The sequence below is a fragment of the Leguminivora glycinivorella genome, chromosome 6, assembly GCF_023078275.1.
Source record: "Leguminivora glycinivorella isolate SPB_JAAS2020 chromosome 6, LegGlyc_1.1, whole genome shotgun sequence".
NCBI lineage: Eukaryota > Metazoa > Arthropoda > Insecta > Lepidoptera > Tortricidae > Leguminivora > Leguminivora glycinivorella.
In genome coordinates, this window is record NC_062976.1 from 12368150 (window position 1) to 12391027 (window position 22878).

The following is a 22878-nucleotide window of genomic DNA, read 5'->3' on the forward strand; positions in this document are numbered from 1 at the left end:
TTGTCGATGTATGAACGTTTTGAAAAGTTATCAAATAATTTCTTCAATTACTACACCAGTGTACTAAAACAAATATTATATTAATTAAATTAAATACCTTTATTAGCTTTTTGTGCGTACATCCTCAAAATGTTCATTTATATGAGTAAAAAGGTACTTCTTTCTTGTTATTCTTTAGGTTACTATGGAGACACGTAAAAAAAAATAAGTTTAATATACCTTTAAATTATATTTTCAGATTGCCATTCCAAAGCAGTCAAATGTAACTTGTATATCATGGAACCATTCCTCAGGTTACATTGCGGTGGGTGGAGAAGAAGGAATGTTAAAAGTTTTAAAATTAGAGTCTGGTAAGGTTTATTTAATATTTCGCAATGGAAACACAACTACAAAGTACTCATCAGCACAAAGTATATGAGTTTGAAAAAGTTGTTTATTGCATATGTGTCGAGAGCATGCTAAATATTTATTTATTTATTTAAACTTTATTTCGCAAAATATACAAATGACGAACTTAATGTCAAGAGGGATTCTCTATCAGTCAACCATAGGGTCAATCAGAGATACATAAAAGTAATATGTTATTTGTGTGCTGCAACTAGGGAACAAAAGATTCACATTTCCTAGTAGTCATACATCTTGTAACATTCTTCTCTATACTCTATATATATTAGAAACTAAAACTGATGCCATACAGGGATTGCAATCCAGTTTGTCGTAATTGGGCTGGGTATGGATCTGGGTTTACTCCAGCTTAGTAAATGCACTTGAACACAACAACCAATAATAATTCAAATTTGGCAGGTGGTGGAGGCAATCTGTCTATGAACTTGAGTCTGGAAGGGCACACGGGCCAATTACGAGTGGCTATTTGGAATGAAGTCTATCAGAAACTGACTACAAGTGATGAACATGGAGTCATCATTGTCTGGATGCTGTATAAGGTAAAAACTATTTTCACAGATTTATTTCAAAATAATGTAATACTAATACCAATAGCACTCTTAGCTGACAATGTTTTTGCAGGTTTATGAGTTGTCTGCTAGCCCCAGCAGTAAATATTCCTTAAGATAAAATTTAAATTATTTTAGTATTATGGTTAGTCAAAGTACCTATTTTACATTTGGTGCCAGCATAAGGTTTTTTATCCCTAGAATTGAATAATTTTTTATTATGGAAAATCTTACACAATTACATTGGATCAAAGATGCATTTGTTCAAATATACCATATTTCCTACCCTTATGGACCAAATTCCAGTAGAAAGTTCAGGTTCTTAGCTTGTATGGCCAGGTGTTGTGAGGTAGATTCAGCCATTTTAAGACTATTTATTATCATGTCATGAAAACTATAATTAAACTGTTCTAATCTATGTATAATTTTCTTTAAAGGGGTCCTGGTATGAAGAAATGATAAATAATAGAAACAAATCTACTGTCTCAAGTATGGCTTGGGGCTCTGATGGTCAAAAGATATGCATTGCCTATGAAGATGGTGTGTTTAACAAACATCATACATTAATTAGATAAATTATAACTAGACAACACATGAAAATAATTTTAGAATATGTAAGTAGGTATGTTTATACTCAACAAATAATTTTGATGTTTTTAGGTGCTGTGATTGTTGGATCCGTGGATGGATCCAGGGTTTGGGGTAAGGACATAAAGGGGCCCGGTCTAGCTGCTGTGCAGTGGTCTCCTGACAACACCCAGTTGCTGTTTGCTTTGGTCGGTGGAGAGTTGCAGTTGTATGATGACCAAGGAAATTTAACAGTAAGCCAATGTCTCCACACTTTTTCCATTATAATTATTCCATGATCTTTTCTTATGATACCTATTTCTACTCATGTTGTAAGAACATTTAAATATCCGCCGCTTTACGCTGTTATTCAATTCAAAAAGTTTTTCTTCTGGCAAAATTACTTTTTTTTTTTTATAAACATTTATAAAAAACTACCTATGTCACTGACATGCCTCGTTATACTCATTAGTGAACGTCTGGATTAGTACTCCTAGCGATGAATCGCACGCTAATCAGCGCAATATGCAAATTCACATCAAAAACCAGTTTTAAATGGTTAAGAAATATGATCATATATTTTTTTATAGATGCCAGTAGCTATAAATGGTGTGACGGGCTCAATGGAAGTGGTCGCGATGGACTGGTACGCTGGCAAGGCGCCGCCCAACCGGCCCGTGTTGATGATCTGTTACAAAAGCGGACTTATATTGCTGATGAAAAACTGCGTGGAAGAAGGTAGGTTATCACTTATCATGTCCCTAAAAGAAAACAGTACAAATCAGGAACTTAAAAACGAGTGTATCTATATATATATATATATATATATATATATATATATATATATTGGCTAGAGAGGTTGCAAAAAAAACCGGCCAAGAGCGTGTCGGGCCGCGCTCAGTGTAGGGTTCCGTAGTTTTCCGTATTTTTCTCAAAAACTACTGAACCTATCAAGTTCAAAACAATTTTCCTAGAAAATCTGTATAAAGTTCTACTTTTGAGATTTTTTCATATTTTTTAAACATATGGTTCAAAAGTTAGAGGGGGGGGGGGGACACTTTTTTTCCTTTAGGACGATTATTTCCGAAAATATTAATATTATCAAAAAACGATCTTAGTAAACCCTTATTCATTTTTAAATACCTATCCAACAATTTATTAAACGTTGGGGTTGGAATGAAAAAAAAATCAGCCCCCACTTTACATGTGGGGGGGGGGGTACCCTAATAAAACATTTTTTTCCATTTTTTATTTTTGCACTTTGTTGGCATGATTGATATACATATTGGTACCAAATTTCAGCTTTCTAGTGCTTACGGTTATTGAGATTATCCGCGGACGGACGGACGGACGGACGGACGGACAGACAGACATGGCGAACTATAAGGGTTCCTAGTTGACTACAGAACCCTAAAAAGTAAAAAAATGTAATAAATAAAATGTTAAATAGGCCTACATTTAGTGTGCATGAGGATGAGGCACACTTAACTATGCTACTAAAGAAAGACGAAAGTAGACGTAGACTGCAGGTATTCAGCTGCTCGAGATTCTTGAATTTCCCGCCCGTGGTAGTAAAACCAACTTAATTATTCTATTCAATATCACTCTGCTTTTACTCAGTCAACTGACCTGTACTATTGTCTACATCTCACAACATCCAGGCTTCTTTCTACTTTTTAGAAATAGCATTAAAAAATATGTTTTCAGATAGCATAGTAGTAGAAACCAACATGAAGGCAATATACTGCCATTGGAACCACAACGGAACTGTGTTGGCGGCCGCCGGGTGCACATCGGACCAGACAAACGTGGTACAATTCTTCAGCGCCTATGGAGAAGTAAGACTATTTTTGTATACGAGATTGAGTGTCTTGGAGCCCCCCTTCGCCTCTTCCTTTCTTTACCCGTCGTACCTCTTCTTAAATTCATCCTCCTTGCGTTATCCCGGCATTTGCCACGGCTCATGGAAGTCTGGGGTCCGCTTTGACAACTAATTCCAAGATTTGGCGTAGGCACTAGTTTTACGAAAGCGACTGCCATCTGACCTTTCAACCCGGAGGGTAACTAGGCCTTGTTGGAATTAGTCCGGTTTCCTCACGATGTTTTCCTTCACCGAAAAGAGACTGGCAAATATCAAATGACATTTCGCACATAAATTCCGAAAAACTCATTGGTACGAGCCGGGGTTCGAACCCGCGACCTCCGGATCGAAAGTCGCACGCTCTTAACCCCAAGCCACCAGCGCTTCTTCTAGGCCACCAGCGCTTCTTACCTACCTCTTCCTGTGTACCTCTTCTTAAATTGTTTTGACAAAATAAAAATACGGCTTGGCGGGTATTTCGAAATAAGTTCTTTAACATCAGAAGCCCGGGATTTTAGCCGCGAGTTTTCAAACACTTTACTCATTTAATGTTGCAGCACATTCGAACATTACGAGTCCCTGGTGGAGCGATGCGCTCGCTGTCCTGGGAGAAACGGTCCCTGCGCCTCGCTATCGCCATCGATTCCTTCATCTACTTCGCCAACGTGAAGCCCGACCATAAGTACGCATTTTACGGAAACACGCTCGCATACGTGTCTGGCACGGAAACCGTTACATTCTGGGACACAGTTACATTACAGGTAAGTACTTTTCCTTTATTATTGCAGTAACTTTAGAACATTTCTGCGTCCTGGTACATGGCAGCGATGGGTATGTCCTGGGATATGAGAAAGAAAGAAGTGACTGCTGAGATTAGAAAGAGAAGTAAGGCAAGTTGTATCGACCCCACCTAACGTTGAAAGTAAAAAGAGGAAGAGAAGATAGAAAGTCGAAATGTATGTATCAAATCTGTTTTATTTTTTCAGTCATGGGTAAACCACATTCCGGACGTGATAGATATGTGCGGCACGGATGAGTATTGTGTTATTGCCACGCTCAATATGCTGATTATCTCAAATCAGCAAGGGATCCAATGTGACGGTCAGTATTATACTTCATTTAAAGTTTGAAGTGATTCGCAGTTTGGGTCCCGTGCTACTCCGTCCATATATGATATATGGCAAGGTCGCCATGTAAGATGGTTCAGATTTAAGTTTAAATCGGTGTCTAGCATGAATGATGCTTTATTACTGCACTGAATGTGCAGAGGGATGGCATGGAAAACTCACGTCTGGCAGGCCGCCATTTTTCAAAAAAAAAGTCGTTTCGGTGGTGGGCGTTATTCCATTTTTTGTTTTAATTTAAAATTTAGTTATTTCGTTGAGTTTCACGTTCATATTCCTAATTCCTTAATAACATGTTTACATAATATCGACGCTGGGATGCTAAGCTCTGAAACGCGTAAGGTTTGTACAGTCAAGTGTAAAAATATGGGTGTACACATCTTACTCAGAAATATGTCCCATAGCATCTTAGTCCGGCGTAATAAGCGTAGTACCATATTTATGAGACGATTTTTGGTCCATATTTTTGCACTTGACTGTATTTTAACTGCAATGATTCCTTGAAAATATAAATGTATGAAAATATAATGGTGTCTTTCTGTTTAGCTAAGGTAGTGAGTATTCCCATGGTATACGTGGCTATCAACAGCAAAGCCACGGTCGTTGCAGCATCCAAAGAATCATTTGTGGTCTGGAAGTTTTCTACGCCGTCTAGACCAAGTACGTAAGACACTTTTTTTAATTACGTGGATATGGAGTTCTTTTTCATCCTTACAGACAAAACTACTGAACAAATTATTTAAGTTTCTTTGGCAAAGTAGCATTACTAGCATACCTACGGCCCGCTAGGTCTCTAGCCAGTAAACAGCAGTAACCGTTCTTACAACACTTTCGTTCACGATATACGTGACTTTTAAAAGATAAAAAAAACAATTCGTTTAAGTTTATAAGCGTAAATTCGTTTGCAGGAAGCACAGAGCATTTATTTCGCGCTGACGGGACGCCGGTAACAACGGGAGATGTCAGCTACCAAGATGACACCATATGCTGTATAACTTGCTCTGAAAGCCATCTGCTGGTGGGAAGAGATTCTGGAACTATCCTCTTCTTCTCGCTTGTGAACTTCAAGAAGATTACGTCTATCAATATGAACTCGAGGCCGTACAAGTTGGGACTTAATTCTAATTCCAGGTACGATTATGAAATCAAAGCTAAAATCCATTCCTGTTTTATATCGTTTCATCGTCGATAGTGTTGACAATTCAGGCAGGCAAGTATATTCGCGCGATAAATGATAAAACATCTGGCCGTCCCTATCGCACTTGTGAATGGCAATATCAATAATCTCGTGTCTGCGTTTTATAACTGTTAAAGGACGTTTTCGAGAAAAGAAGTTGGTACTACACTCATGCCCGACGATAGGAATACCTTCTGTATAGTATAAACCATTCATATTTCAATGACGGTGCCCGTAGCGTGTGCATAAGATCCCATCTGAACTGCTGTTTACAACTATCCCAATTTTCAGCAAATTCTACGTAATCGATCAGCCCGGTTCATTATACCTCCTAGACACTGACATGGCTAACAACATAAACGTGGGGCAGGCGCTACGCAAAGACGTGTGGAGCGCACTGTGGGCGAGCGATAATCCACAGATGCTGGCCGTGGCTGAAAAGGCGCGCCTTTATGTCATGAGGGATACAGAACCAGAGGAACCGCTTGCGATGCAGGGCTATCTGTGCACATTTAAGGTACCTAACCGTAGTTATAGTGACAACCCACAGATACAGGTTTTGACCAACAACATTAGCGTATGGCAGGCGCTTCGCAAAGATGTGTGGAGAGCGCTGTGGGTCAATGATAACATTGATAACCCACAATTGCTGGCGGTAGCCGAGAAGGCTCGCCATGAGGGATACAGAACCAAAGGAACCGCTCGCGATGCAGGGCTATCTGTGCACATTTAAGGTACCTATTGTACCTAACCGTAGTTATAGTGACAACCCACAGATACAGGTTTTGACCAACAACATTAGCGTATGGCAGGCGCTTCGCAAAGATGTGTGGAGCGCGCTGTGGGTCAACCGTAACCCACAGATGCTGGTTGTAACTGAGAAGGCGCCTTTATGTTATGTGTGATAGACACAGAGCTTGAAGAACCGTTCGCATTCAAGGTAACTATAGGGAAGTGTGCCAACAACAACATAAACGTGGGGGAGTATATAGCTGAAGACCTCACCAAATATCAGAAAGGAGAAGAGAGGTCAAGTTGTCAAAATGTAATCGAAAAAACGTCGGGTGATTTAACTGCACAAACCCAATGGTCAATAGCAGGTTCCTTGAAAATATAATAGAGCCGAAGATTTATATTTTAAAACCTACCCATTTTTTTAGGAACTGGAGATCACAACAGCGCTACTAGACGGTATCGCAGACAAGTGCACGCCGCAGCACATCGTGCGAGTGGAGGTCAAGTCTCTGAGAGACACTCGCCAGCTCATCGAGAAGGTCGGCTTGAAGGAGGCCGAGAATTTCATAAAGGATAACCCACACCCGCAGCTATGGTATGTTCATAGTTCATAGTGTTACTTGGTGTGGCTTTAAGGTGTGAAGTGGTGCCACGTTGCTGGACTTCGATCGACATGTCTGGCAACATCGCGCGATTTGTGTTGCCACTGTGTATCGTGAGGCGCGCGCCAGTCTCTGTTTAGGATTTTTATGTAAATACTGTCGCAGAATCCGTAGGACACTTATTGGAAACCTAACTTTTGTAACATTTTGCCCAAAACAGCAAGACAGCTATAGTCATACCCTCTAATACTAGGGTGTGTAATGATTGGTATAACTTTTTTTGGTATAGTAACATTTTATATAACAACATTTGGTATATTTTTAAAGGATATAATCACTCATTTGACATGATTAACATTTGGTATAACCACAAAACATCTACTTTTATTTTGTATAATCATTATTTCGTATAACAATTATTTATAATAACTGTTTTATGGAACTATCCATTGATATACGACTAGTATAATATAACTACCAAACAGTATAAAACATTTCATGAATTAATTTTATTCTTTTTTTAAGGGATCACAGTTCTAACCTAACCTAACCTACTTTTCTGACAGTAGATGTGTTTAAGGGTAGCAGTTCTAACCTAACCTAACCTATTTTTTCTGGTAGCAGCGCGTTGTGTGTAGGGGTCACAGTTCTAAGCTAATCTACTTTTCTGGTAAATGATGGATCTAATTTATTCTAATTTTTTTTATTCTAACTGAGCTTTAGAAAGAATCAATATGTGTTATACAATTTATTTATTATCGGAAATAAGCATTTAAAAGTATGTTATAATAAATGTTTTTCGAAAAAATGATCATTATATTAAATAAGAATTATACAATTTGTTAGTATATCATTTGTTGTTATATGGTTCAATAATTATATCAAATGATCGTTATAACGACTAAAAGTATATCAAAAAAAGTTATATTGATCGATACGCACCCTTTACAAATGAGTGGTGTATAAGACAGTAGTGCTTGTTAAAACACATTAAAATTGAGATAGTACAGCATATTACCTGCTGAAATCCAGAATAAATCTTTTCCGTTTTCTTCAGGTTGCTATTAGCTGAAGCAGCATTAAAAAACTTAGAAAGCGAGTCAGCTTTAGAGACGGCAGAGGCGGCATTCGTGCGGCGCAACGACTATGCGGGCATTAGATTCGTCTCTCGACTGAACGCGCTGCATTCTAACGCGCTGAAGAAGGCGGAAATACTCGCTTACTTTAAAGATTTTGATGCAGCTGAGAAGATATACCATGATGAAGATAGGAGGTAAAAAATCTTTCACTGAGACTCAAAGACTATAGGCGAGTAGTAAGACTATAAATTTGGAAGAAAAGTATTTTATTAAAACCTTAGTTTTATTATCATCGGGTACCAACCAAAACTCACTACTTAATTAGAAAAAAAAAATAAACAAAAATCAACTTTGTTGTGCTGCATACATGTTTCATTACGGCTACCTATCAACTTACTTGGACTTAGTAAGTTTGAATTGTCATCCGACGATTTGTACTACTATATTTATGGGTACATATTACTTTTATGCAACCCTTTTATTTAATTTTCTCCCAGAGATTTGGCGATAGCACTCCGCAAGCGTCTCGGTCACTGGTTCCGAGTAGTGGAACTCCTCAAGCAATCCGCAAGCACGACGGACGCGCAAGTCAAGCAGGCCTACAGCAACATTGGTGACTACTACATAGACCGGCAGAATTGGTAAATTTCTGGAATTTTATTATACATTATGCTATAAACTCTAACCCCCTTATTCATAAACGTACACTAAAGTTATCAAGGCGGTAAAGTTCGTTTGTCCCTTTCCGACGCATTGGTGTGGTAGAAAGGGACAAACGAACTTTAACGGCTTGATAACTTTAGTGATGAATAAGGGGGTGTAACTTTTGCACTTTGAAAATGCTGTTCAAACAATTCAGGAGCAGCTCGGAGGCAATACAGGTGTATTTTGTTATTGGGTCAGTGAAGGCAGCTGCCAGGTCCCCTGCTGCTATGGGAAAACGGATGACCGAACGGAAGACTTTCCCTCAATTTCAAATTAATGAACATTGGAGTTTATAGATTTGGGAAAAAAAAACACATACCCCATTTTCATCCAAGATTAAAAAATAGTTCCGACTAGACATGCGCGCCGCCGCTACAAGGAGCCAGCGCGCCGGCGCCGCCGCCGATAGTTTGAATTTCGCGCCGAAATGGAGAACCATACGAAATTAATAATATTAAAATCCATTGAATATAAACAAACAAATGAAACGCGCGTACCCCATGTCCCTTTAGTTTCATTATAGTATTTTATGCAATTAACCGTTGCTTATGAGAGGTCAAAAATGGCGTGCTGTGGGTAACAATTTGAGACGGTAGTATACAAAAAGCTCTTCCTAATATCCCCATTGTATAAACGCTCTCTCTGAATGTTCTACACATTCCAACGGCGCTGCGAAGGCTGACAGGTTCTAGTCCTAATCTAAGCCGTCAATAAATTTGCTGACAAACCAAACTGCCCGCCGCCGTTGGATGGAGTCAAGCGGAAGGAGCTGGTATTGCGGAGCGCCAGACCAGAGATGGGGACAGTACTCAATATTAAAGGTCGAACCTTTTTTTTGACGGAGTGGGAATGCAGTTACGCACGATGTGTGGGACTCGCCGTTTCTTTCCCCTCCCCTAGCGAGAGGGGGGAAACTTGGCCCTACCCGATAAACCCACTCCGGCGTTTCATCCTCTCTGCCGTTCGTGAGGGCGCGCTGGGATCGATGTATGTTCATCATGTCATTCACCATGGCACACTCCGGCATTGCCCGGGCTTGCGGCCAAGGCACCAGGAGCCAAGGCATGAGGAGGGGGATCATAAACGCTTAATCCCCCAGGCTAGCATCGGGGGCTTAGGGCTCGAGGCGAGCGTACGTTCTTCGCCTTTGACCCTGCCGCCTGCGTCGCAGCGGAAGAGCGTCTGCGGCTGCTTCTCGCTCCCTCTCTGCTTCTTCCTTCTGCGATATGATCTCTTCGCAGAAGGAAGCCACCGCATTTCAGTTTCTCTCGCTACCCAGAATGGCTTCTACTACGCTGCGTAGCGAGAGATCCGCCATCCCCGTCGCCGCCCCGAGGGAGGCTCTTTCTACCGCCCAGCGACCGCACTCATCCAAAGTGTGCTGGGCCGTGTCGTCCGCTGCGCCGCACTCGTGGCAGTGAGGCCCCGGCTCTCTCCGTATTCTGTGTAGGTAATGTCCGAAACAGCGTCATCCTATATGTCAGGCCCCCCCCCTGCGACTAAGCCACTCGTCCATCACTGGGAGAATAGCTCCTATGGTTCGGATTCTATAGGTGCTATTCTCCAAGGCATCCCTCCATCTTTCTAGCAGGCGCTCCGCGGCAGTCCGCAATCTCCTCTCCGCTTCCTCGGCGTCCGGGACCTCTCCTCGCTCCCTGGCTTCCACTTTAAGCCGGTACCTCTCTGCCAGCACCCCCGCGTCCAGCTCCCAAGGTGGGGTGCCGGCAAGAAGACATGCCGCTGCGTGAGAGGTGGTGCGGTAGGCCCTCACCATCCTTTGGGCCACGAGCCTTTGTGGCCGACGGAGCAGTGCCTTTGCGCGTGTCGTTAGTCGTTCTGCCCAAATGGGAACTGCGTAGAGTGCCATGCTCCTGATGACTCCCGCATATAGCCGCCGACATGGGGTATTCAGCTCTCCTAGATTAGGTAATAGGCTGCCCAAAGTCGACGCGGCCCCCACGAGGCGAGGAGCCAGTTTCGCAAAGTGCTCCTCGAAAGTCCACTTCCTGTCCAGGACAAGACCCAAGTACTTGATGTGGGGCTTGACCTGAACAGATTCACCCCCCCCACCCTCACTGCAGTGCCCGGAGGTAACCGCCCCCACCCCCTCGTTCGCCCGAGTACCATAGCCTCGGTCTTTGGTAAGGCAACCCGGAGCCCCAGGAGTCCTATGCGCTCTACCGTGAGCTCGGTCGCCACCGCCGCCCTCCTGAGTACCTCTTCTAGCTCTCTTCCCACTAGCCACCAGTGTGTCGTCTGCGTAACACACGGTGATCATGCGGGGAAACTGCACCCCCCGGATCACCCAATCATAGCCGAGATTCCACAGGATTGGACCCAAGACAGACCCCTGCGGAACCCCGCACGCCATAGCCCTCGATTAAGGTCGAACCTGCGCTTCATATGACGAAAGTCGCTGACGCTGACCCGGTAGTTTGGCCCTGTTCTATCGTTGGAACCCAATTTAGCTTCATGTTTCACATGACTTCGAAACTGGATATGTCAGCACCAAGTATCCATACTTTTGGTTAGAGATGGTAAAAGGGGTGCCCTGAAACCGCACTGGCGCCGTGGCAAATGGTGTTTTTTTTTTTAGTAGAAAACGCACTAACTATACTTTGTTTGAACTGGGCTAGGTTAAGATTACCCAATTCTGAGACCAGAAACGTCTCGATCTCAGACAAAAGGTTGCATCCTATACTCCGACAACTGCTCAGGGGAGGCATTTTTGCACTACCTGTATAACGGCTATCGGTAGTGTTATCATCTGTATAGCAGTGAATATTATTAGCAGACAACAAATCATTGAATTGCAGAAGGAACAAGGTAAACAGTACAGATCCTTATGATACGCCAACGTTTATGAACTTTTAGTTCGAGCATACTTATTCCTACAGTGACGACTGAAATGATTCGCCTAAACAGGAAGCAGGAACCAATCTGCACAACCCTTTAGGAAGACAGTACGAGGTCAGTTTAAAGAGAAGAGCCTTACGCCAAACACTATAAAAGGCCTTTGTGATATCCAGGCTAACAACCAGTGCTCTCTATAGCTGTGGCGCAACGACAAGTAAGGTAGACAAAGAGGTCTCCAGCGCCTCGACCATGGCGAAGACCGTACTGCCGGTCGATATTGAGCTGGTGGTCTTCAAGGTACTTAGAACTGTTTTCAAATCAGCAAGCGGACATCCCTTTTCAACTCTTATTTGCTAGGTTGAACCCAGGCAATATTGAAAAGAAGACAAAGCGACAAACAGAGAGCAAGGAAAGCACTTTCTCTTTTGCTGAATGAGCCAGTGAGTCATCAGGTTTGGGCAAGTGTAAAAGTGCAAGGAAAACTTGCAGAAGGTCTTCTGAACAGTTTCTAGTTCTAGTTATCTAGTATAAGAACTGGGAGTAAAAATCCAGGAAACAGAGTGTATTTTCAGAAAGTTCTTCTAAAAAACTATACAAATTGGTAATACATGGTCGTAGATAAAGTAATGTTTGCGATGTTGTTGAACTGAGTCAAAAAGAGTCAATCAAATCATGCTGGTACCCATGCCTCTCACTTTTTTTGCCCAGTGTCTTAAAAAACGGTTGCATAATATACTAAAAATAAGATTTTCATTAATATTTAACCCCATGAAAGTGATATTTAAAAAGTTGAAAAAAATCTCACGCCGCCGCCGATGATTTTTTCGAGGCGCGCCGCCGCCCGATTTTTTCCAAGCGGCGCGCATGTCTAGTTCCGACTAGAAATTAAAGTCTCGAAAAGTTACAAACAAAAGAAACTCGGCGGGTATCATTAGGCATACATATAAAATATCTCGAACCATTTTGATCCCTAGACTGGAACTTAGTGCATCTTTATCGCCCTGTCATCATACCTGCACGTTCTGTGAGGGCTTAAAAAGTCTTCAAGCAGTACCTACCACTCCAGCCGTCACCATTGAATTCGAACCTATGAATAATGTTTCCGGATTATTGCAGGACTGGAGCCCTCGAGTATTACACAATGTCCAATAACACAGAGGGGCTGAAGAAATGTTACATGGCGCTGGAGGACAACGAAGCCCTATCGAAGCTGTTTACCAGCTCGCCTAGGCAACCTAAGGTTGGCAACAAGTTTCGTTTTTTTTTCTCTTCGTCTCGAGAATCAAGACGATTTTATAGAACCAGTCACAGTTCTAAAGGGAGAAAACACTATAGGATAAAAACCACTTACCTAAGTTCAATGTATTGATGTTTGTAACATGTTTTCTTTTATCCCTTTCCTATCTTCCATGTACTGAGTAAAATCTCGCCAACCTTGCTTTACGAGTAAAGCATGTAATTCAAGAGTTTTTTTTTCAGGATGCACCAATAAAAACGAACATGGACGAAATGGGTGACATCATCAATGAAACACCTTCCATCCAAGGAATTATGCAGCTGAAGGAGACGGGTCGCATGTTACAGGCTGCGGCCATGGCATTTCAGGTAATTTACCATTACCTGAGTTCTCCAACGGGCGCCCTAATCTCAGACCCCCTCCCGCCTTTGATCTCTTTAGGGCCACATGGACGTTCCAGGGAGTTAAGAGTACAACTTAACTCCAGGTTAAGCGTTTAACCCCCCGCTTACCACTAGTTGCGGACTCTGCTGGAACGTTCAAGTGGCCTTTACCCTTAGTCGCTACCACCAATTCTAGAAGAAATTTTTTATACAAAGATGTTTATTATTTGTGCCGTTTGTATATCCGAGGTCTTTATAGAGAGAGTACGTCGTAGACGTCGCATCGAACCGGTAGATGGCGCCATCGTTCGTTGTAAGTCGCTCCGGCGTCACACCGCCGCGATGTTGGTAGTCCCGTTTTTCCCCACCTGCAACACAAGGCCCCCCGCGCCCCGACTCGCCACCAGCCACCCTCATTGTTTCGTCGAACGCCGAAGTGACCGGTTGTCGTGTATTCCGTTCGAACATTTTTACAGCATGGTGTCTCGAAATTAATATTTTAGTTTCTATTTCCTTGTTATTTCTGGTCAAACCAGAGTTATTCGTGTTTTTATTTAAAAAGTAGCTTATTATAACGTTTCGGAATTATGAAATTTTTCAATTTCATCCGTCAATTCTTTCTTTCCTTTTAATTTACGCTCGTTCGTCTTGAATAATGAGATATATTATGCCTCGCTAGCGATCATTATTCGTCTTTCGGGGTTCTCACTATAGAAATGAACGAGCGGTGCTTTATGATTCTACCCACTTTTTTGTAAGAAAGTTCCATGCTGCAAAAATCGTTACCGTTAATCAGTTTTCTTTTTAAACTATTCGTATTTCCGAGACTAAAGTAGGAAGTGTTATCCGCGTATTAAAAGTTTCGCGCGAGAATATAAGCGGTAACGTAGGTAAGTTGCTCCGCCGGGGACCACGTGCTCCGGGGACCACGTGCTTCGCGACCGCGGGCTGCGCGACCTGCGGGCTGCGGCGGCGGCGGCGGGCGCGGTGGAGGAATACCGCGCTCCAAGGAGGTTTGAATTTCTCCGACGAATGGGTGAGCAGATTCATATTATTTTAGAAAGAACATGTTCGGTTTCCGATTCGGTGCGGAGGCCCCAAGCCACGTGTCGGCGCCGAAACTTACTGTAGCGCTGCGATAGCGCCGCTGACCGCGGCAGTGTTGTCCGCCGCGTCGGCGCCGCCGAGGTTGCGTAGAAGTTGCCTCCTCGTTAACGATGGCCATCTCTGCGGTGCCGCCGAACAACGTTGTGGCCGCCGCATAGGCGTCGCATGCGACGCTGTAAGTATGTCTGCTGCTGCCCCGACGCGAGCGCCGTGCCGTTAGTGATCAGTCGTCAATACGCAGGCTACCAGCGCGGCCCCCACCACAACGCCGCGAGCCTGCTGAAGCTGTCCACCAGTATCGCTGGCCGCCACGCTTATGCTGGCGCCTCGATGGTGATGCAGAGCGTTCGTCTGCCGTGACAACGCCGCGATCCTGCTGAAGCTGTCCACCAGTATCGCTGGCCGCCACGCTTATGCTGGCGCCTCGATGGTGATGCAGAGCGTTCGTCTGCCGTGACAACGCCGCGATCCTGCTGAAGCTGTCCACCAGTATCGCTGGCCGCCACGCTTATGCTGGCGCCTCGATGGTGATGCAGAGCGTTCGTCTGCCGTGACAACGCCGCGATCCTGCTGAAGCTGTCCACCAGTATCGCTGGCCGCCACGCTTATGCTGGCGCCTCGATGGTGATGCAGAGCGTTCGTCTGCCGTGACAACGCCGCGATCCTGCTGAAGCTGTCCACCAGTATCGCTGGCCGCCACGCTTATGCTGGCGCCTCGATGGTGATGCAGAGCGTTCGTCTGCCGTGACAACGCCGCGATCCTGCTGAAGCTGTCCACCAGTATCGCTGGCCGCAACGCTTATGCTGGCGCCTCGATGGTGATGCAGAGCGTGCGTCTGCCTTGACAACGCCGCGAGCCTGCTGAAGCTGTCTACCAATATCGCTGGCCGCCACGCTTATGCTGGCGCCTCGATGATGATGCAGAGCGTTCGTCTGCCGTGACAACGCCGCGATCCTGCTGACTGTCCACCTGCTGTAGCTGTCCACCAGTATCGCTGGCCGCCACGCTTATGCTGGCGCCTCGATGGTGATGCAGCGAGCTCATCTGCCGTGACAACGCCGCGATCCTGCTGAAGCTGTCCACCAGTATCGCTGGCCGCCACGCTTATGCTGGCGCCTCGATGGTGATGTAGAGCGTTCATATGCCGTGACAACGACGCGACCCTGCCGAAGCTGTCCACCAGTATTGCTGGCCGCCACGTTTATGCTGGCGCCTCAGTGGTGATGCAGAGCGTAATACTGTTAACCGCTGCACAGGCGTCGCAATCCTTCTGCTGCGTCTGCCGTGACAACGCCGCAAGCTACTTGAAGTTTTCCACCGGTGTCGTCGGCCGACACGCTGATGCTGGCGCCTTGATGTCGCCTCGATCGCACGAGGTAAGATTGCAGACGCGGCGACCTTCATCGCGCCACCGAGCGCAATACTGCGGCTGCCGCGAAGGCGTCGCTAATTTTCCTGCTGCGTTTGCCGTGACGACGCCGCGAACTCTGTTGATGCTGTTCACCGATGTAGCTGACTGCCACGCTGGCGCCGGTGCCTCCCGCGCTGACGGCGGCGACCTCGAGAAGGCCACCGAGCACGATACTGCGTGACGCGACAGGGCATCGAGACGCCTTTCGAGCTGACGACGGCCGTCTCAATCTGACCGCCGAACATAACAGCGTCTGCTGCAGTGACAAGCTGGTAAGATTGCTGATGTGGGCCCTTGGTGCTGCTAGCCGCCACGCTGATAACGCCCGTCGCGCCTAAGATGTCACGCTCACCGCGAACACTGTCTTCCCCTACAATGGTGCCACGACCACGACTATCCAGGCTCCGTCTGCTACGGTATCGTTGCAGACTCTGTTGCTGACCAGGCTGATACTACCCTCCAATGTGACGCCGGGCGCCGCTATCAGCTGACATCCCGTACACTATGGTATCCACTCTTCTCTTTCCAGTTCCCGTGAAGTACGACAGTATTTACACTCTATTTTGACCAAGGACTCCTCCGTCGCCGAAGTGAGAACAGATAAATTCTAAAGATGCTACGTCCTAACGTGGTTTGGACACCCATAGTTGAACGAGGTAAGACGTCAATAACCGGACGAGGAGCCGCACTGCTGCGAGGGTGTCCTGACGATGTTCGCGAGCTATCTAATCGGAGAGGCGCCTCGCGAGAAGACCCTGTGATTCCTGTACATCGCTCATTGTGTAGGTCAAAGACATCGTAAAGGTTTGCGGAATTAAAAAAAAAATCTCTTTCAGAATGTCCAGATCTGAATTCGAGCCAGCGTCCTGCATCCTGAGCGTGCGTCTGTTTACCGGGTGGACACCAAAACCGATCGGTAATCTGGCCGCGGGGGTTCCAAGTACACGACGATTTCCCGGAGGCTTGTGGCGCCCACTGTCCATTCGAGATATTAACTTATTCGCCGAGCCTCTAATAAACAAATTGGGAAAAATAAACCCGCTTCGCCTTAGTGAACTTGAGATTCCAGCTCAAAGCGAAAGGGGCCAGGAACTCAGGAGGACTTCAGTAGTTATCATCTGGCTCGACTATACTGAATTAATATAGTGCTTGATTCGATCGTTGAACCTGATTTCATCAATTTCACAACTTTCGTAGTCTACAGAGGAAGGTTGCACCGCTGCAGTTTCCAGCATTACCTCGTACAGCTGCCGATAGCTGTAGGCCAATCGCCCCTGTTTTGCTTGCATCTGCAGCCCGATAAGACCTTCAATAATCGGAACATTGTACGAAGTAAAGCTCTTCCGATGGAAAATAATCTTCAACAGGCGGTGGCGCTAGCGACTGAAGTGACATGCAGCCGGATTAAGGTTCGCATAGCACTATATGCTATGCACAGTTCGGTTGTATGTTATGTTATGTTATGCTGTACGATGGCAGGATTACATCTCTTCTGTTACGAGTAACTACGACAGTAACTGCTGACTCCAACAGACTGTCGTACGAGGTCAGTATGCACCCCCTGGGAGCCAAGTAAGTGACCTTCGGTGACCTCGCCTTCTTCTGCTTCGCCCGTCATCGTACCTCTTCGTCTGCGAGAGCCCTGCATTACGTCGTACAACGGTACGTATTAAGCCTCCGCCACACATAGCGCTAACGCTACGCTATCAGCGCGCTGAATGCGCGTGCATTCCGCTCGCGTCCCGCGCGCGTTGCGCTCGCAATCAGCGCTCGTTAGTTCCCGCTAGCGCCCACTGGGCGCAACGCCAGCGTTTGTGCGGTGCACCGCCATTATTGCGCTCCGCCTACGCTCTTAAAGCGCGCATGTGTGGCGGTGTTTTAATTCACCCCTTGACCTGCTACCACGACGTGTTCAGCAACCACCAGCGATGCGACACGGACGTCTCCACCTCTCAGTCTACTCTGTCGACCTTCATTGCACGAAGTAGAAATCCGTCGCATCGGGTTTTGGATTAAGTAATGGATTACCCTAAGAGTCAATGACTGACTTGAAGAAATCGACTGATACCTCCGTCCAGTGTAGTAGCAATCGACAGCGCTCGTACTTTTCATCTTCTAGGCTAGTTTTACCGAGCGATCGGTATCCTCAAATGCCCTCACTAAAAAGAGTTCAGAGTTCAGGAGTCTCGCTTGCAACCGCGCTCGCTTGACGCGAAATAGTCTGATCGAAAATACCAGTATTGTAACAAATAGCCCTTGGGCGCGTGAGTGATGACCTTTTTCTGTGTTTGATATGGACGTAAGACGTTGGACTTTAAATAGTCATATCAAAGCTAATATTGATTTAGATAATTTTTACGAAGGGTTGACAAAAGCAGTATCAATTACGTTACCCTGCTACAGTACAGATAGTTACACTACTTTTACAGTTAATTTCCACACTCTGTGTCTGAAATTGGGTTTATAACCTGATAAAATAACGTGTCTGTTAATAATAATAGTGTATCTAAGGTTTTTGTATCTTGTTCAAGTCAGCCTCGCCTACATCTTTTTTGGTTTTGATCTGCGATGTATAATAATGTCATTTCTCTAACTATTCGCTGACTAAAGCTAAACGTCATCACGAAAATCTCTTTAGGCGTTTCTGGCACCGAGATATTCGCGGATCGAAGGCTATTTCGACTGATACATCTGTCAAATCGGTTCAACAACTGATTCACTTATTCTTCTATGCTATGCCAATAGGGCTACCAAAGGCTTGCGCGCCAGCTGACTCGCCACCAGGAGATAATAAACAGGTCTCTATAAAGACCTCGGATATACAAACGGCACAAATAATATAATAATTTTACCTTCCAATAAAATTGTTATTATTTTGCCTGGTATATCCGAGGTCTGAGTGATGCCTTCCTGGTAGGCTTAATATACCGTCGGCACTTCTCCTCAACAATGAGGGTGGCTGGTGGCGAGTCGGGGCGCGGGGGGCCTTGTGTTGCAGGTGGGGAAAAACGGGACTACCAACATCGCGGCGGTGTGACGCCGGAGCGACTTACAACGAACGATGGCGCCATCTACCGGTTCGATGCGACGTCTACGACGTACTCTCTCTATAAAGACCTCGGATATACCAGGCAAAATAATAACAATTTTATTGGAAGGTAAAATTATTATATTTTATATTTTAGCTTGCTAACATCGAAGCCTCAAAATGCGTGTCGCCGTCGCGTGTAAAGAAATTATATATCTTAGCGGGACACCTGTATACTCAGAATTCTGTGGGTAAGTAAATAATAACTTCAAATCCTTAACTAGTAACTACTGATTGATTGGTTAATATGTTGAATTTTCTGTTACTGGACCGATTAAAAAAAAATATATTGAAATATATGCATGCAGATTGGTCCAGTTCAACCAGATAAAGAGAAATATATGCATCATCAGAACCCAGTTCTGATGATGGGATCCTGGAGAAATCGAGGGAACTCCTCAAATCTTAAAGGCATACAATATAGTGATTTTTGTGTTTTTATAAGAACAGCATGCATTTAAATTCAGAACAGTGACATTTATTTGTTAGGAGATTTGCTCTCTTTGTTATGTTTGTTAAGCATTGATATATAATAAGAGAGTTGTCAAGCTCGATTTCTTATAATCGGATATCGGATTCATGAGGAATCTCCTCAAACCTTAACGGTATACGTATATTCATTTGTGTTTCCATCAAATAATCAAAGATTTATTAAAAGCAGTTTTAAAAAATACCTATACATTTCTACATAATCCAACATTCGCAAGTACCTTTCACCAGAAACCAAAAAGTGGCGTTTTTAGGGTTCCGTAACAAAAAGGTACAACAGGAACCCTTATGGTGCGACTCTGTCCGTCTGTCTGTCCGTCTGTCACATTCCTAAATATCTCGAGAACTACTAATGCTATCAACTTGAAATTTGGAATAGTTATGAACATTGTAAACCTCTACAAATAGAAAGTATAATTTTTTTTAATATATTAATTTTAATTGTAGAAAATGGCCAAAATGAAAGGGGGGCAAACTGTAAATTTCAAGTTACTAGGTCAAGTGGGGTATCGTTGGAAAGAGCTCAAATTGAACGTAAATAAGCAATTTTTTATAATTTTTTTGTTGTGGAAAAAAAAAGAAGTTTGAAGGACAATGTAAAAAAAAATACCGTTCCCCCCCCCCCCCCCCTTATCTCCGAATTAGTTAAATTATGAAAATTTTAGTAAACATTGGTTTTATGCCAAATATTACCTACAGGAAAAATAATCGTGTTTGTATTTTAAATACTTTTTTTTTAATTCACAAAAAACGTTTCAGATTTTTACTTTCAATTTACCCACCCTTGCGGATGTATATCGTACTTCAAATTAATACGAGATGTTACGTAAACCATCTTCTGTCCAATAAAGTAAAAACTGTTTAAATCGGTTAACATTATAAAGAATTATCCCTGAAAAACCAGGTCGCGCAAATTAGTTAGCAAATTGACCGGGAGATGGCGCTATACACAATAATACTCATTAGTGCCTTTGTCTTCTAGTCAAGTCATTAGAGTTATATGAAAATATGAGATTATTTTTACTAGGTAGTTTGAAAGAAAGTTTGTACGGAACCCTCGGTGGGCGAGTCCGACTCGCACTTGGCCGGTTTTTTTTTTCTTAAACATTATTGTTTGATCAGATGGAGCTAAAGTGCGAGAAGCCACGCGAAGTTTCCGGCTGGGCGCGGCGCAGCACTGGTTCGAGATGGCGGCCGAGCGCGCGCTGGCCCGCCCTCCGCGCCCCGACGCGGCGCTACGTGCGGCCGGACGGTTGCTCGCGGTTGTCGACGACTTGAATCCCGCGCAGCACCTGCAGGTATGATGCCAGGGCAATACATGAAGCTTTAGGTGTGACACTGGTTAATGAAAGAAATTAGATTGGCTTCCGCGTCTCGATGATGCGCTACTCGCGTTGTACGCGATCTTTGTAGACTTTTAACGCCTCACAGAACTTGCAGGTATGATGACAGGGCCATAAAGATGCATTAAGTTCCAGTCTAGGGATAAAAATGGTTCGAGATTAAAACTACTCAACAAAAATCTAACATTCCATATACCGTGTCAGCTTTCGTGAGTCAATCAGGTCTGCACGGTCAGGGCCTTCATAATTAAGTTTATTGTTACTCGTACATTTTTCTGCTTGTACCTACCTACCTGAAGACATTATTGACCACCTCACTCAGCAATTCTGCTTTTCTTCTATTGTTATGCTTTACTAGTATATTTTGTATTGTCTCCATTCAATCGAGTTACTATAAATAGCCAATCTAATATAACTCAATGAAATTACGTATATAATCATAAAAGGCCAAGGTCCGAAGCCATATAACGCATTTATACGACCAGTATAAGTAGAACCATCGGCCACAATGAAATACCATTTACCATACACAGGTTTCCATATACGAGTATCTATATACGTGTTTGAATTTGCACATAATAGTTTTAGTTGTATTTCGTTAGATAAATCCACTTATTAAAATAAATGCAGTTAAAGTTAAAGGTCTAGACAAGAGTCCAAAAACCAACTTTATCTACTGAAATAAAATAATGATATTTTACTTAGCCCATTGAACGAAATTATGTGCTTACTCTCACCTTTATTGATTTTTGGACCAAGCTCCATAAGTCCATATAATGTTGCCCGTGGTCAAATAATAGTCTGTAATTATATTTCATTTTTTGTTCTTAGGTTTGGTGTACCATTGCATCGATAGCAGTGGAAGCAAGAGCATACGAATTATGTTCGAAGGCATTCATCAAACTCGAAGCAATCGATGTGAGTACAGCTGCTTTACTTCTCTTTTTAACCCCTGACGCAAAAACAACGGGGTGTTATAAGTTTGACGTGTCTGTCTGATTGTGTGTGTCTGTCTGTGGCATCGTAGCTCCCGAACGGATGAACCGATTTAGATTTAGTTTTTTTTTTGCTTGAAAGCCGAGTTAGTCGGGAGTGTTCTTAGCCATGTTTCGTGAAAATCGGTTCACTATCGGGGGTTTTTTCAAAATTTTAATTTTGTTGTTAGGTTATTTATTTAGTCTATGTGATTTTTTAATAATTCATTAATCCTTTTTACAGCCCGAGAATTTTGAAAAGTTGGCAATAGAAATCTTCACGAGATGTAAACCTAAGGACGTGAAAGGAAATAAAATCGACTGCTCTAATTGTAACGCCGCCATACCCGAATGGTAAGTTATCATTAACCGTGGTTTGAACTACTTGAAAACGTTCAGGTTGTATGTACTAAGAACTCGTTGCCGATGCAAATAACCACGGACGTTATTAGATCATATAGAAATAAGATGATTAAGTAATTCTATAGCAATAATACAATATGATATACAAAGACATTCAGGATTCGAGGATTTCGTACAGTGAAAAGATGGGAGTTTTCTGCCAGAGTTAACTTTCTGCAATAGTTTGAACACTTTGAACCTCTTGACCTCCTCCACCCCCTGTACCAGTCTTAGTTGTTTCGTTGGGCAGTGTTACCAACCATCTTGTCATATGACGTCATTACATAGGTGTATGTTTGCAGGTGCGCGGTGTGCCCTGGCTGCGACACCGTGTTCCCGGGCTGCGCGGTGTCCGCGCGCGCACTGGTGGCGCCGCGCGCCGTGTGGACGTGCAGCGCCTGCGGGGCGCGCGCCATGCAGCACGAGCTCGTGCTGCGCCACTCCTGTCCTATGTGTCACGCGCCGCTGTAAACCCATACAATGCAATGGGAACATTGAAAAGTAGGCAGAGGTGTGTGGCTACTGTTACTGTGACTTGGGCCGCTCTAATAGCCAATAAGAGCAACCGAGTGATGCACTAAACCAGTGTGTTATATGTAAGTTACGATACCGTGGGCTGCGCGGTGTCTGGGCTCGCACTGCTGCGCCACTCCTGTCCCATGTGTCATGCGCCGGTCTAAGGCTGACCGGAGCGTATGAGTTACGTGCTGCACTGCACATAAAGCAGTATGATCTAATGTTACCCTTAGTGTGGTTACTAATAACGGACATCATGCTCCTCGCC

At 44.0% G+C, this 22878-nt stretch overlaps 1 protein-coding gene across 1 annotated transcript; it reads left to right on the forward strand.

The window, feature by feature from the left end:
* The first annotated feature begins 47 nt into the window (after positions 1 to 47).
* Positions 48 to 22824, forward strand: LOC125227342 (WD repeat-containing protein 35). The gene is made up of 22 exons (XM_048131632.1): positions 48 to 153; positions 239 to 350; positions 805 to 944; positions 1391 to 1493; positions 1614 to 1774; positions 2111 to 2258; positions 3228 to 3358; positions 3939 to 4142; positions 4368 to 4482; positions 5052 to 5165; positions 5414 to 5636; positions 5974 to 6199; positions 6843 to 7012; positions 8077 to 8292; positions 8596 to 8739; positions 12776 to 12899; positions 13139 to 13264; positions 18984 to 19077; positions 20498 to 20673; positions 21550 to 21636; positions 21937 to 22046; positions 22397 to 22824. The coding sequence occupies exons 1-22, from the start codon at positions 130 to 132 to the stop codon at positions 22563 to 22565; spliced, it is 3117 nt and encodes a 1038-aa protein (XP_047987589.1). The 5' UTR covers positions 48 to 129; the 3' UTR covers positions 22566 to 22824.
* Positions 22825 to 22878: the final 54 nt, after the last annotated feature.

Bases quoted from the DNA above. Each gene is read 5' to 3' on its own strand.
- LOC125227342 (XM_048131632.1), top strand. From the start codon at position 130: ATGTTCATTTATATGAGTAAAAAG. The intron at 4,483-5,051 runs GTCAGTATTATA...CTTTCTGTTTAG, and splicing joins GCAAGGGATCCAATGTGACG to CTAAGGTAGTGAGTATTCCC. The intron at 21,637-21,936 runs GTGAGTACAGCT...TCCTTTTTACAG, and splicing joins TCAAACTCGAAGCAATCGAT to CCCGAGAATTTTGAAAAGTT.